At 51.4% G+C, this 12,613-nt stretch overlaps 2 protein-coding genes across 10 annotated transcripts in view; one reads left to right on the forward strand and one right to left on the reverse strand.

Moving 5' to 3' along the window:
• The window catches only part of LOC310660898 (uncharacterized protein), a 561,482-nt gene that overhangs the window by 373,399 nt on the left and 175,470 nt on the right, over window positions 1-12,613 (forward strand). The gene's annotated exons all lie outside the window — the stretch shown is intronic.
• SLC4A2 (solute carrier family 4 member 2) overlaps window positions 1-12,613 on the reverse strand; it is a 65,846-nt gene that overhangs the window by 20,349 nt on the left and 32,884 nt on the right. For 8 of the 9 annotated variants that reach the window (XM_083406092.1, XM_083406091.1, XM_083406098.1 and 5 more), the window contains 7 exons: window positions 12,317-12,500; window positions 9,118-9,404; window positions 8,215-8,339; window positions 6,981-7,207; window positions 4,173-4,309; window positions 1,367-1,547; window positions 280-415 (listed from right to left, as the gene is read on the reverse strand). In XM_083406092.1, the coding sequence (XP_083262218.1) occupies window positions 280-415; window positions 1,367-1,547; window positions 4,173-4,309; window positions 6,981-7,207; window positions 8,215-8,339; window positions 9,118-9,404; window positions 12,317-12,500 (1,277 nt within the window). The remainder of the gene's footprint in view (window positions 1-279; window positions 416-1,366; window positions 1,548-4,172; window positions 4,310-6,980; window positions 7,208-8,214; window positions 8,340-9,117; window positions 9,405-12,316; window positions 12,501-12,613) is intronic. The other variant, XM_083406099.1, reaches the window with a different exon arrangement.

Here is a 12,613-nt window from a genome sequence, read left to right on the forward strand (position 1 = left end):
TCCAGAGTCACCCGCTGAGCTTCGTGGCTGTGTGTCGGGATTTGAACCCAGGTCCCTGCCAGACCCTGGCCTGACACTCAAACCTTGGGTCCCTGGGTGCTGTTGGACTACAACTCCCATTGTTCCTAACCAACAGTTCTGCTAGGGAGGGACGATGGGGGCACCCAGGGACCCAAGGCGGAGAGAGAGGCTGCTCTAACCACTCTGCCACGCTGTCTATATGATGCCAGAGCTGGCAGGAGGAGGAGCCAGAAACTGCCCCCCCTCCGCTTGCCTCACCTGTGCTTGAGGAGCAGCGCCCGCAGCACGTTGGCGCGGTCCTCCGCTCGGATCTGGTCCGAAATGATCATCTGCTCCACGACTTGGTGTGCCACCCCTGGCAGGGTCTTCTGGTCCAGGTCAAGGAGGACGGCCCCTGGGGGGAGAGAGAGCAAAGGGCACTAGCCGGGGGACAAGGGTCTCTCCCATAGACCCCCCCGAAAAGTTCCTCACTAAGTCCGATTTGCACCCAGCCCCTCCTGCTGCAGTGAGTTCCACAGGGTGCCTGGGGAAGTCCGCATTGGACCTGCCTGCCCCGACCCCAAAAGAACCAGACCGGGCACCCCCAGTTAGCTTAGTTTGCTGAAGGGGGGGGTGCAGGAAATGCCAGGGTCACAGGTTCAATGCCCATATGGGCCACCTGCATATTCCCCCTGCCCTCTCATCGGAGGCCATTGGATTCTGAAGCTGTGATTCCGGCATCGCAGGGGGTCAGACTAGATGGCCCTCGGGGACCCCTTCCAACTTGACATTTCTAAAAGTTACAAGGAAGGAGATTCTGGCTCAGCTCTGATGCCGGTGGAGCAGCCTCTCCTTGCTGGCAGGCCTTTAAGCAGAGCTTGGACAGCCCCCTGCCATGGGCGCTTCAGCTGAGATTCCGGCATTGCTGGGGGTTGGTCTGGATGAGCTTTGGGGTTCCCTCCCCACTCTAGAATTCTATGATGGGTTGATTTGAAAGCCGTATTTTTGGAATTGGATTGAATTGTTGCACTGTATATTTTGGGTTTGCGTGTAACAATCCAGAAAGACAGGATCCAAATTAAAAGTTGGAACAGGGGAGTGGGAAGAGGAGCTGGAGGCAAAAGACTCCTGCTTTGCATGGGGTTGGTCTGGATGACCCTCAGGGGTCCCTTCTGACTCTACGATTGGATGCCCACCAGTCAGGGATTCTGGAGCTGCGATTCTGGCATCGCAGGGGGTCAGACTAGATGGCCCTCTGCCATGGAGATTCCTGCCTTGCCGGGGGTTGGTCTGGATGACCTTCAGGGGTCCCTTCTGACTCTATGAATGAGCCTCCCCTCTCCCGGTGCCCCTCTGCCCTGCCCACCGTGAGCCAGGGTCCTGCGCAGCTCCAGGAGGCTCCGGAAGGAGAGGGAGGCCACGTGGGGCTTCCCCCAGCGATCCGTCTCCTCTTCCACGTCCTCCTCAAACTTGATCCATCGCGCCGTCTCCTTCCACTGCATCTCCTGGTTCTTGTCCACAATCAGCTCGTTCAGCTCCACAAAGACCTGGCCAGGCGGAGAGGGTCAGAGCGTGGGAAGAGTGGCTTGCCAAATTATCGGAGTATTACAATACGTCCCACAAAATGGGAGAAATCGGAAGGATCTCCAAAGATAAGATAGACCAGGACTGGAGGGTGTTTAAAGGATATTTGCAAAATCTCATTGGAAAACCAGAACTCCTATTAGAATAAACAAGTTCCGTTATAAATACCGAAACGCCAAATAATATGGATAACAACCGAAAAAGAAGTAGAAAGTTGGTTTAATGCTGTGCGAAAGAAAGTAATAGAAATGGAAAGAAATTGCAATTGAGTAGATTGGAAGCACAGGGATGGTGGTGGGAAAAGGAAGTATGTGCAGGGTTGAGTGTGGGTTTGTAAGAATATTTTTAAGGATTGTATGAAATGTATGTTTGTTTGTATATCCATAATATGTACCGTATTTTTTTCACCATAACACTCACTTTTTTCCTCCTAGAAAGTAAGGGGAAATGTCTGTGCATGTTATGGAGGGAATGCCTACAGGTGGCGGGGGGGGGGGATCTGCTGCAGTCGTGAGCAGAGGATCCATGGTTCCCCTTCCTTCCCTCCTCCGTGGTTACAAAGCATGGATCCTCAGGATTTTTGCATTGGGCTACTCCAAACACACTGTCAGATCACATGTCTGTGGCCACAGCATGAACCACAAAAATCATATATCCACTATTTCGTTTAGAATATTTTTTTTCTTGTTTTCCTCCTCTAAAAACTACGTGCGTGTTATGGTCTGGTGCGTGTTATAGAGCGAAAAATATGGTATGTATAAATGTATTAATGCTGAATTATCTCAATAAATATACTGTATTTTTCGCTCTATAGGACACACCTTTTCCCCTCCAAAAATTAAGGGGAAATGTGTGTGCGTCCTATGGAGCGAATGCAGGCTCCTTGGCTTCAGCGATAGCAAGGCGAAGCCTGGAGAGTGAGAGGGGTCGCGAGAGGGGTCGCGAGAGGGATAGCCGCCTGAAGCCTTTGGAGTGCAGCGCGAGTTGGGTTCCTTTTGCTGAAGTCTGGAGAGCGAGAGGCCTTGGTGCACACCAACCCCTCTCACTCTCCAGGCTTCAGGGATAGCTGCCTGAAGCCTTCGGAGTGCAGTGGGAACTCGCGCTGCGCTCCAAAGGCTTCAGGGATCTTTGAGGATGGCGGTGGAGGAAAGCAGCGCTTCCCCCCCCCCTGCCATCCCCTCAAGCTCGGGGGGCAGCTGGAGGGCTGCACGCAGCCTTTGCGCTGCTCCCCAACCTGGCCTTTGAGGCTGGCAGTGGGGGAAAGCAGCGCTTCCACCCCCCTGCCAGCCCCAAAGAGCAGGTCAAAAGGAACCCGAAGCCTCCGGAGCCTAGCGGGAACTCCCGCTGCGCTCCTGAGGCTTCGGGTTGCCTTCGCTGAAGGTGACTGAATGCACCTTGAACGCACCTTGTTTTAGAGGGGGAGAACAAGAAAAAAATATTCTCCCCCTTTCTGCACAGCGCCCCTTCAGCGAAGCGGGAGCTCCGTTTCTCCTGCCGCTTCGCTGAAGGGGCACTGAGCAGAGAGGGGGAGAATTTTTTTTCTTGTTCTCCCCCTCTAAAACAAGGTGCGTCCTATGGTCGGGTGCGTCCTGTAGAGTGAAAAATATGGTGTATTTAAAAGGAAGAGCGCTGGTTGGATCAGGCCCAAGGAGAGCCACAGAACCCAGGCTCCTGTCCTCGCAAGGGCTGGTTGGACGTAGGATTCGAACGCAAGATTAGCCCTCTCCTCCTCCTATGCTTTCCAGACACTGGGGTTCAGAAATACTTGCGGCCTCTGATTCTGACTAACAATCCGGATCAGAACTTGGGGGGCAGGAGAATTTGGGGTGAGGGCCAAGGAGCTTCCTCTTCCTGGAAGGGGGTGTCACTTAGCCCTGCCCCCCAGGCTCAGAAGCACCACAGGTCCCTCCTACCACCAGCTGTCAACTTTTCTTGCGAGGAATCCTATTCGGAATAAGGGAATTTCCCTTAAAAAAAAGGAAAAAGTTGATAGCTATGCCCCCACCCTGAGTGAATTTCCACAATCCAGGCCTGGAATTGTGGGGAGCAAGTGCCCCCCAGGAACCGGTGCCAGGGAGTCAAAGAGGCAAGTGGAGGAGGAACCCCAGCCAGACCCCCCAACTTAGGGGTCTCTGATAGCCCTGCAACATCTGGGACCGCCGTCCAGTTTGCTCCAGCGATCCCTCAGCCCGCTGGCTGCGCCCCCTCCTTCCCCAGCCTATTGCCAGGGGGTGGTGAGGAAGGCCCCCACCAGCGGCGAAGGCAAGGAGCGGGTGCAAAATCTGCTAAAAACATTTCCATAAATATTTTTGATGGAAATCAAAAAAATGGAATAAGATGTAAAAATATGTTTAATTACTGTTGAAAATGGTATGTTAAAAAACTAATAAAAATTTACATATATATAAAATATTTCCACAATATGTCTATAAATATATCAATTATTGCTTCATAAGAAAAGGTCTTAAATAGAGGGTTTTTACATGATATGTGGGTTTTCCCTGTACCACATGCCTAGGGGCGCAATCTGGATGGTTCTGCCAGGGGCGCCAGATCACCCAGGCCACAAATCCACCCCCCTTGCTCACCTCGTGGGGCTGCCGGTCCTGCTTCCTCTGCCGGGCGCTGGGCTCCTTGCGGTCCTTGCCAATGTGGACCACCTGGCCTTTGGCGCTCTTCCGGACCAGGTGGCGCCGCACCCCAGGAACATCCTCGAACCTGTGGCCTGCGGGGTAGAAGGACAGAAGGCCCTGAGTGGGGGGTGCAGAGAAAGGCCCTGATCCGTCCTCCTCGTGGCTCCCCTACATCCAACCTCTTCCTGCCAGTCTCTTCGGGTGCCACCTGAGAAAGGTGAGGCACCTGTGCCCCGGGCGCTGGCACGCCATTGGTCAGAAAGAGCCTGGGGTCTGCCCCCCAAAGACAGGGGAGGAAGACCCCCAGGGATCCAGGCCAGACTTCCTCTTTTTGCTGCCTACTTGCGAGTAAACCAGAACGATGACAGCCACTAGGATGAGCCCAGTTTTGGGGCTCAGAATATTCTGTGTTCTGCTTGGACCTCCTGCCCACTTTTCCTCTTCTGTGCAAAAAAGTTTCCCGATTTGACTGCCAGAGACCCCCTGGCAACACCGCAGGGCTGTTGTGTCGCAGCTGGGTCATTTTTCAGTTTGAAAAAATCCACTCCTGCCTTTCAGGGGGGGTTGGACTAGATGCCCCTTGGGGGTCCCTTCCCTTCTAGGATTCGAAGGGGCAAAATTAAAGGAAGGAACACCCGGCGAGCGGAAAAGCCCACCTCCGTGCCACGGATGGCGAAAGGATAGCCCAGGCTTCCTCAACCTCGGCCCTCCAGATGTTTTTGGCCTACAACTCCCATGATCCCTAGCGAGCAGGACCGGTGGTGAGGGATGCTGGGAATTGTAGTCTCAAAACTCTGGAGGGTCGAGGTTGAGGGTGCCTGGGATATATACCATATAGTTTTGTAGCCGTAATTCTGTTTAATGGTTACTTTGTTATTGCTGTTACTCTCTGTTTTTAAAAATGTTTCTTAATGTATTCTCTTCCTCTCTTTCTGTTTTCTATTATTTCCTTTTTCTTCTCCCTTGTTTTCTTTTATTTACTATAATCACAAGGAGCTCTTTGCCTTTGGAGAGAGACAGATTCCCAGCAAAGGCAAGCCGCCCGGAAGAAAAAAAAAATTATTATTATTAGTGCTTCCTGCGTCCCAGGAAGGCCACACTCTGCAGCCCACAAAAGACCGGGATGCAACAAACGTGTCTGGCTCAGAAGTGCCTCTGACAGACTACCATATTTTTCGCTCCATAAGACGCACCTGACCATAAGATGCACCATATTTTTCGCTCTATTGGACGCACTGGACCATAGGAGGGGGAGAACAGGAAAAAAATTTTTTTTTCTTGTTCTCCCCCTCTAAGTCAAGGTGCGTTCTGTGTGTTCACCCGAAGCCTCCGGAGCCCAGCAGGAGTTCCCGCTGGGCTCCGGAGGCTTTGGGTTCCTTTCGACCTGCTCTTTGGGGCGGGGGGAGGGGGAGCGCTGCTTTCCCCCACCGCCAGCCCAAAGAGCAGGTCAGAGAGCAATGGGAAGGCGCGCTCCGCCTCCCCGCTGTCCCCGCAGCGCTGCTTTCCCCACCACCAGCCTCCAAACCAATCTGCAAGCCTTGGGAGCCTGGCGGAAACTCCCGCCGAGCTTCCAAGGCTAGCGGATATCTGCCCGAAGCCCGGGGTGCGCTGCGTGGCGTGCCCCAGGCTTCGGGATGCAGACTGCTATCTACAAGTCTTGGGAGCCCGCGGGAACTCCCGCCGGGCTCCCCAGGCTTGCGGGTAGCTTCCTGAAGCCTGGAGAGCAAGAGGGGTCGGTGCGCACCTACCCCTCTCGCTCTCCAGGCTTCAGCAAAAGCCTGCATTCTCCCCATAGGATGCACACACCTTTTCCCTTCATTTTTGGAGGGGAAAAAGTGCGTCCTATAGAGCGAAAAATACGGTACCTAGTTTTTAGAGGAAAACAAGAAAAAATATTCTGAACTAAACAGTGGATGTATGATTTTTGTGGTTCATGCTGTGGCCACAGACATGTGATTTGACGGTGAGTTTGGGGTAGCCCAATGCAAAAATCCTGAAGATCCATGGGCTTTTACCTCCCCCCTCCCAGGCAGCCTAGTGTCCCTTATGTCTCCCCCAGTCCCACCAATCAGCTGCCTCCTTTCAACACCCCCTTCCCTCTTGTTTGCCTTAGTGTCTTTTCCTTAGCTGGAGCAGTTTTTTGCTCCTCCTTTTCTTCTAATTTCTCTCCTCATTGCTTTAGTCTTCCTGTCTCCTCTCCTTGCAAGTTTGCTGTCTTTACCTCCCTCTTTCAAGGCAGCCTCCTTTATTGCTAGTATCCCTTATCTTGCTCCCGACCGCTTGCCAATCAGCAGCTTTGTTTCAACACCCCTCTTTCAAAAAAAAGAGCATGATCTGCTTTTTGCCCCTGGGCTATTCGGCTCCAGGGACCACACATTCGCTCCATAAGATGCACAGACATTTCCCCTTACTTTTTAGGAAGAAAAAAGTGCATCTTATGGAGTGAAAAATATGGCAACTCACAAAGCCCTTTATACCCTGCGGCACGATCCCCCTCCCAGGTAGGCCACTGCCAGAATACTAATACTTTATATACTGCCCTGTATCAAAAGATCCCATTAAGAACACATTTTACAGAGCATCAATAATATATAATGAGCATGAAAAATAATTCTAATAGCAGCTTTAACAGGCCAAAGATGGTTTCATGGCTTTGCCTGAGAAAGAGTGTGTGCCAGGCAGCCAGAGGGCATCCCAGCTGGCGGATTCACACCCAAGACTCCTCCTCCTCTGTGCTCCCCCCCCGTGCCCCCCACCACTCACTCTTCATGAAGTCCAGGTCGGCGGAGGCCAGGGTCTGGGCCTCGGACTCATCGGTGGGCACCTTGGGGTAGCGGGTCTGCTCGATGCCAGTCATGCTGCCAATGCGCCGGCGCTCATTGAGGTTGTAGCTGCGGTGCCCGGGCTGGGACTTGGAGAGCACCCTCCCGGGGGAGCCCGCCTCGGCCATGCTGGGCGCCTCCGTGCCCGCGGGTTCCTCGGCATCTGAGCTGTGAGAGAGGCAGACTCACAGGCGGGCACCGTGCCCGCCTTGGGCGCCAAGGAGGCAGCTCTGCGGGGCTGGCATAAAGTGTGGGGAACCTCCTTTCCCTCAACAACTGGGCACCGGTTTCCCCGTGAAATCGCCTTGCCCCAGACCTGCCCGCTTGGCCCCTTCGATTGGCACAACTGGCACTCTTACGGGTGCCGCACAACTGCCAATCTTGCAGGGTGGCAGCACCTATAACCTTTGGAACTTCCTGCCTAGGGATCTCAAGGCGCCTTCCCTGCTCTCTTTTCGGCGCCCGCTAAGAACCTTCTTGCTCAGACAGGCCTGGCCAGGCGCTCAAAAAGCGGCAGCGAGTTTTAATTCTGTTTCTAGTCGGTTTAGACTTTTAGGAAGCCTCCTGGTTGGTCAGTCTTCTCTTTGGAAAACGGCTCTGAGGGTTTTTTAACGTGCGAATCCAAAGATTGACCCCACCTGCAACCGATGGACGGACTTCCTTGGTTTGGACAAATATATTGATACCTGAAATGAGTTTATACGGAATCGAGGGGGTTATTAGTGACCATATATGGATTAGGATGATAATATCACTTCTCTATAGAATAATCTATAGAAAGGAAAGGGACTTAATTGTTGCACTGTATGTTCTGCATGTTTTCTGTCTTCTCCTCTGTCTTTCTTTTTCCACACTCTTTTCTTTTCTCGCTCTCTCTCGATTTTTCTTTTATACATGAAAACCTTTCAATAAAGTATCGATTAAACAAAAAAGATGTTCAAGCAGCACATGATTTCATGGAACGAATAGCCTGATTTCAGATGCTATGGGGAGAGACCCCCCCCCCACTTCACGCTGGGAGAATAAACCAGCCGCTGAGCCAGAGCCCACCTTCCTTCAGGGCCCCCCCAGGAGGGAGGAGGTGCCCCAAACCCTCTCCACCCCCTCACTCCCCCCAGCTGAAATCTACTGCTCAGGGCAGACCCCCTCCCTTCCGGCCCCCGCCCCTCACTCACCTGCCTGCTTTGGCCCCCTTGGGAGCTGGGGAGCCCCCAGAGTCCGTTGAGGAGCTGTGGGGCATGGTGGGGCTGGCTGCCCCCTCCGCCGGCCGGTCTACTCCATCGTCCTCTTGCAAGAAGAACTGAGGGGAGAGAAGCGGGGGGTCAGGGGCTGGGGCCGGGGGCTCCCCTCCCCTCCTTGGAGCAAGAGATGCTGGTGCTGGGATGGTCTCCCTCAAGAAAAGGTGGGTTCTCCTTGGAGGCTTGGAAGGGGTCCCTCAGGGGATGTTGTCTTTGTATTTCAATCTTGTTTTTTAAGTTGTATTTCAATCAATTGTTTTATATCTGGTGTTAGCCGCCCTGAGCCCAGTCTTGGCTGGGGAGAGCGGGGTATATATAAAATTTATTATTATTATTATTATTACAGTGGTACCTCGTGTTAAGTACTTAATTCGTTCTGGAGGTCCGTTCTTAACCTGAAACTGTTCTGAACCTGAAGCACCACTTTAGCAAATGCGCCTCCTGCTGCTGCCACGCCACCAGAGCACAATGTCTGTTCTCATCCTGAAGCAAAGTTCTTAACCCGAGGTACTATTTCTGGGTTAGCAGAGTTTGTAACCAGAAGCGTCTGTAACCTGAAGCGTATGTAACCCGAGGTAGCACTATTATTATTATTATTATTATTATTATTATTATTATTATTATTATTGAAGGGGTTGGGCTAGATGACCCTTGGGTCCCTTCTGACATGACAGTTCTACGAACCTACAAACCCCTTTGCCACTTCCACCACCATCCTGAGCTCCAGGGGGAATGGCCTTTCTTGTAGCTCAGAGGTTCAATCCCCAGCCTGGCCTGGGATTGAGGAATTGATGAGTTGGGAGGGAACCCCAAAGGTCATCCAGCCCCCCCCCGACCTACCTGCACCCCCTCCGGAGAGCCGTGCAAGAGCATGAGGTCCTCGGAGGCCTGCTCCGTCTCGGTGTCGCAGGTGTCTTCATCAGCCTCCTCCTCCCCCTCCTCGGCCTCCTCCTCCTCCTCCTCCTCGATGGTGGGGGTCTCCCCGGGGACGGAGGGGCGCTGCGGCTGCGGCTGCTTCTCCTTCTTCTTCTTCTTGGCCTTCCTGGAGACGCCCTTCTTCCTCCGGGGGTCCGAGGGAAGGTGGCTGGACAGCGGGTGGTGGATGTGGTGGGACGACTGGCGGTGGTCTGTGGGGAGAAGCGGAGTTGGGGGGGCGTATTTGGGGAGGAGGGGGCCTCCAGGGCCACCAGGAAGCCGGCCCAGAATCACAGATGCTACTTAACACCAGTGAAGTTAGCAAAAATGTATCATAAATGAAAAAGAAGGAACCTTTCACCACATGTGGTGGACGTGCCCCAAGGTAAAAGACTTCTGGGAAAGGATTTATAATGAATTGAAAAAAGTGTTGAAAAACACATTTATCAAGAAACCAGAAGCCTATTTACTTGGTATAGTGGGGGGGGGGGCAAAATCCCCAAAAATGATGTTACTTTTTTTCTGTACGCCACAATAGCTGCGAGAATATTGCTAGCGAAGAATTGGAAGAAATGAAATTTACCAACTATCGAACAATGGCAGATGAAGATGACGGATTACATGGAACATGCCGAACTGACCGGGAGACTCCAGGACCAGAGAGAAGAGATGGTGGAAGAAGATTGGAAGAAGTTTAAGGAATATTTGGGAAAAAAGTTAATATTTAAATCTTAGAATAGCTTTGGAAGTGGATATAGGCTGTAGGGTTAGAAGTAGAAGATAGGGTATTTTAAAACAGTATTATTTCTAAGTGATAAAATGTGAAAAATTTTATGGTAAAAGTAAGCGTGATAAAAAAAATGGTTAAAAATTATGATATATGTAAACTGTAAAGATGAGGTAAAATGAAAATCAGATGGGGGGGGGGACTTGGGGGAAGCCCACCTAACAATGTTTAGGAAAAAATAAGGATAAGGCAAGAATTTGTTTGCATTGTTTTTCTGTTTCTGTTGTTTAAAGGTAAAGGTAAAGGTACCCCTGCCCGTACGGGCCAGTCTTGCCAGACTCTAGGGTTGTGCGCCCATCTCACTTAAGAGGCCGGGGGCCAACGCTGTCCGGAGACACTTCCGAGTCACGTGGCCAGCGTGACATCGCTGCTCTGGTGAGCCAGAGTCGCACACGGAAACGCCGTTTACCTTCCCACCAGAGCAGTACCTATTTATCTACTTGCACTTTGACGTGCTTTCGAACTGCTAGGTTGGCAGGCGCTGGGACCGAACAACGGGAGCGCACCCCGCCGCGGGGATTCGAACCGCCGACCTTTCGATTGGCAAGCCCTAGGCACTGAGGTTTTAACCCACAGCGCCACCCGCGTCCCCTAAATAATGGTTTCGATCCATCGACCTCTGGGTTATGGGCCCAGCATGCTTCCGCTGCGCCACTCTGCTGCTTGCTTCTGTTGTTTAGTTGTGTTATAAAATGAATAAAAAAAAATTTGGGGGAGGAAAAACAGAAGGTGGAAGAAGCAAGAAGGGGGTTATCTGTCCTGGATCTGGTCCTCACCAACAGGAAGGAACCGATTGTCCAAGTAGAACTGGGAAACTGGGTTTATCATATGTGGTGGTCTTGTAATAAGGTCAAGGCTTACAGGGAAATGATATATAATGAATTGAAAAGGATGTTCAAAATAACTTTTATAAAAACAAACCAACCCAAAAGCTTTTCTTGTAGGAATTATAGGGACAGAACTACCTAAATTGTATAGAAATTTATTTATGTATGCAACTAAAGCAGCAAGAACATTGCTTGCCCCCAAAACGGAAAGAAGCAGAAGTCCCAGAAAAGGAAGAATGGATACAAAAACTCAGGGAATATACCAAAATGGTGAAACTTACCGGAAGAATAAGAAATCAAGATAATTTTTTTATAAAAGAATGGAGACGGTTTATTGAATATTGACAGATAAATTGTAAACAAATAAAAACATTAGCAGGATTAGTGTAATAACCTGCAGTTTTATACGAGTATATATTTACAGCAGATAATTAAATGAGCAAGTTAAATGAACTTGGATTTGCAGAAGATATTAAGAAATAAATTTAAGGAGCCGCAGAAAAAGGGGGAAGGAAGTCAAATTTTGGAATGTCGAATTGATTGTAAAACTAATGAAATGTATAAATCTGAAAAGTCTAAATAAAAAACTAAGAAAGAAAGAAAGAGAGAGAGAGAGAAAGAAAGAAAGAAAAAGAAAGAAACTGAGGAAGAAGTGATCCTGTACAAAGAGAAAACTGCCAAGCCCTGTTGCCTGGTGCTGATAATGCGAAGGTTGCAGGTTTGACCCCCATGTGGGGCAGCGGCAGATTCCTGCCTTCCGGGGGTCAGACTAGATGACCCATGAGGTCCCTGCCAACCCTACAATTCTAGGATTCTAATAAAAGGAAGCGAATCCAGGCACAGCCTTGGCCATGAGAGGGTCTTCAAGACCCCCCAACCAGCTGCCATCCTTGGACTAGATGGCCTCAGGAGGGCCCTTCTGAGACTAGGAAGTCTTCCCTTGGCCCCCATGAGTCCCGGGACAAGCAGTGCAGGCCTAGGAGGCCGGGCAAAGGGGACCTCCCCCCCATATCCAGAGATAGACTTCCTCAGGACATGGGTGCTCCACTCAACCGCCACTCACAGACCAACCTGAATGTGCCGGACACCTGCTTGGCATCTAGAAGGCGCCAGGCTCACTTTCCAGCTGGGGCCGGAGCTCTGGTGCCTTTATGGTCCGGTTTTTAAATGTATATAGTATAGCTTTAATTCTATCAATCTGTTAATGCTTGATTCCCCCCCAGCAGTGTTTTAGCTGTCCTTATTTTTATTTTTAAGCTGCCTTGAATCCCTGCCAGGGGAAGAGGCAGGGTATAATAATAATAATAATAATAATAATAATAATAATAATAATAATAATAACAACAACAATAATAATAATAATAGCTCTGCATTCTCCACCCACCCCATTTCCTCACCCCCCAGGCTCCTCTCCCCCCGCCCTCCCAACACAGCCTGCCTTCTGCCCCCCAGCAGACCCCCCCCGGCCTGGATGCAGGATCCCTCCTTGATCCCCCCCAATAAAACTCACACTCAAAGTCCTCCTCGCTGTAGCTCCGCCCAGCCTCCTCCACGTTGCGCGGGTGCGAATCCTGCAGGATCTCCTCAAAGCGCTCCACCCGCAGGGCTTTGCTCAGGTCCTTCTCTTCCTCCTCCTCGGCCGCCTTCTGCCCCCCAAAGGTGGGCGACGTGGGGCTGGGCCCATCCTGCTCCGGCTGCGGAAGAAGCCCAGAGGCTGAGGGGGGAAGGAGAGAGACCCCCCCTGCGCCCTGCGCCCCCTCCCACCTGCAGAAGCTCCACCTGCTGAGCCTGACTGCCCTTCTCCGGG

Source organism: Podarcis tiliguerta (assembly GCF_965153285.1).
Source record: "Podarcis tiliguerta genome assembly, chromosome: 12".
NCBI lineage: Eukaryota > Metazoa > Chordata > Lepidosauria > Squamata > Lacertidae > Podarcis > Podarcis tiliguerta.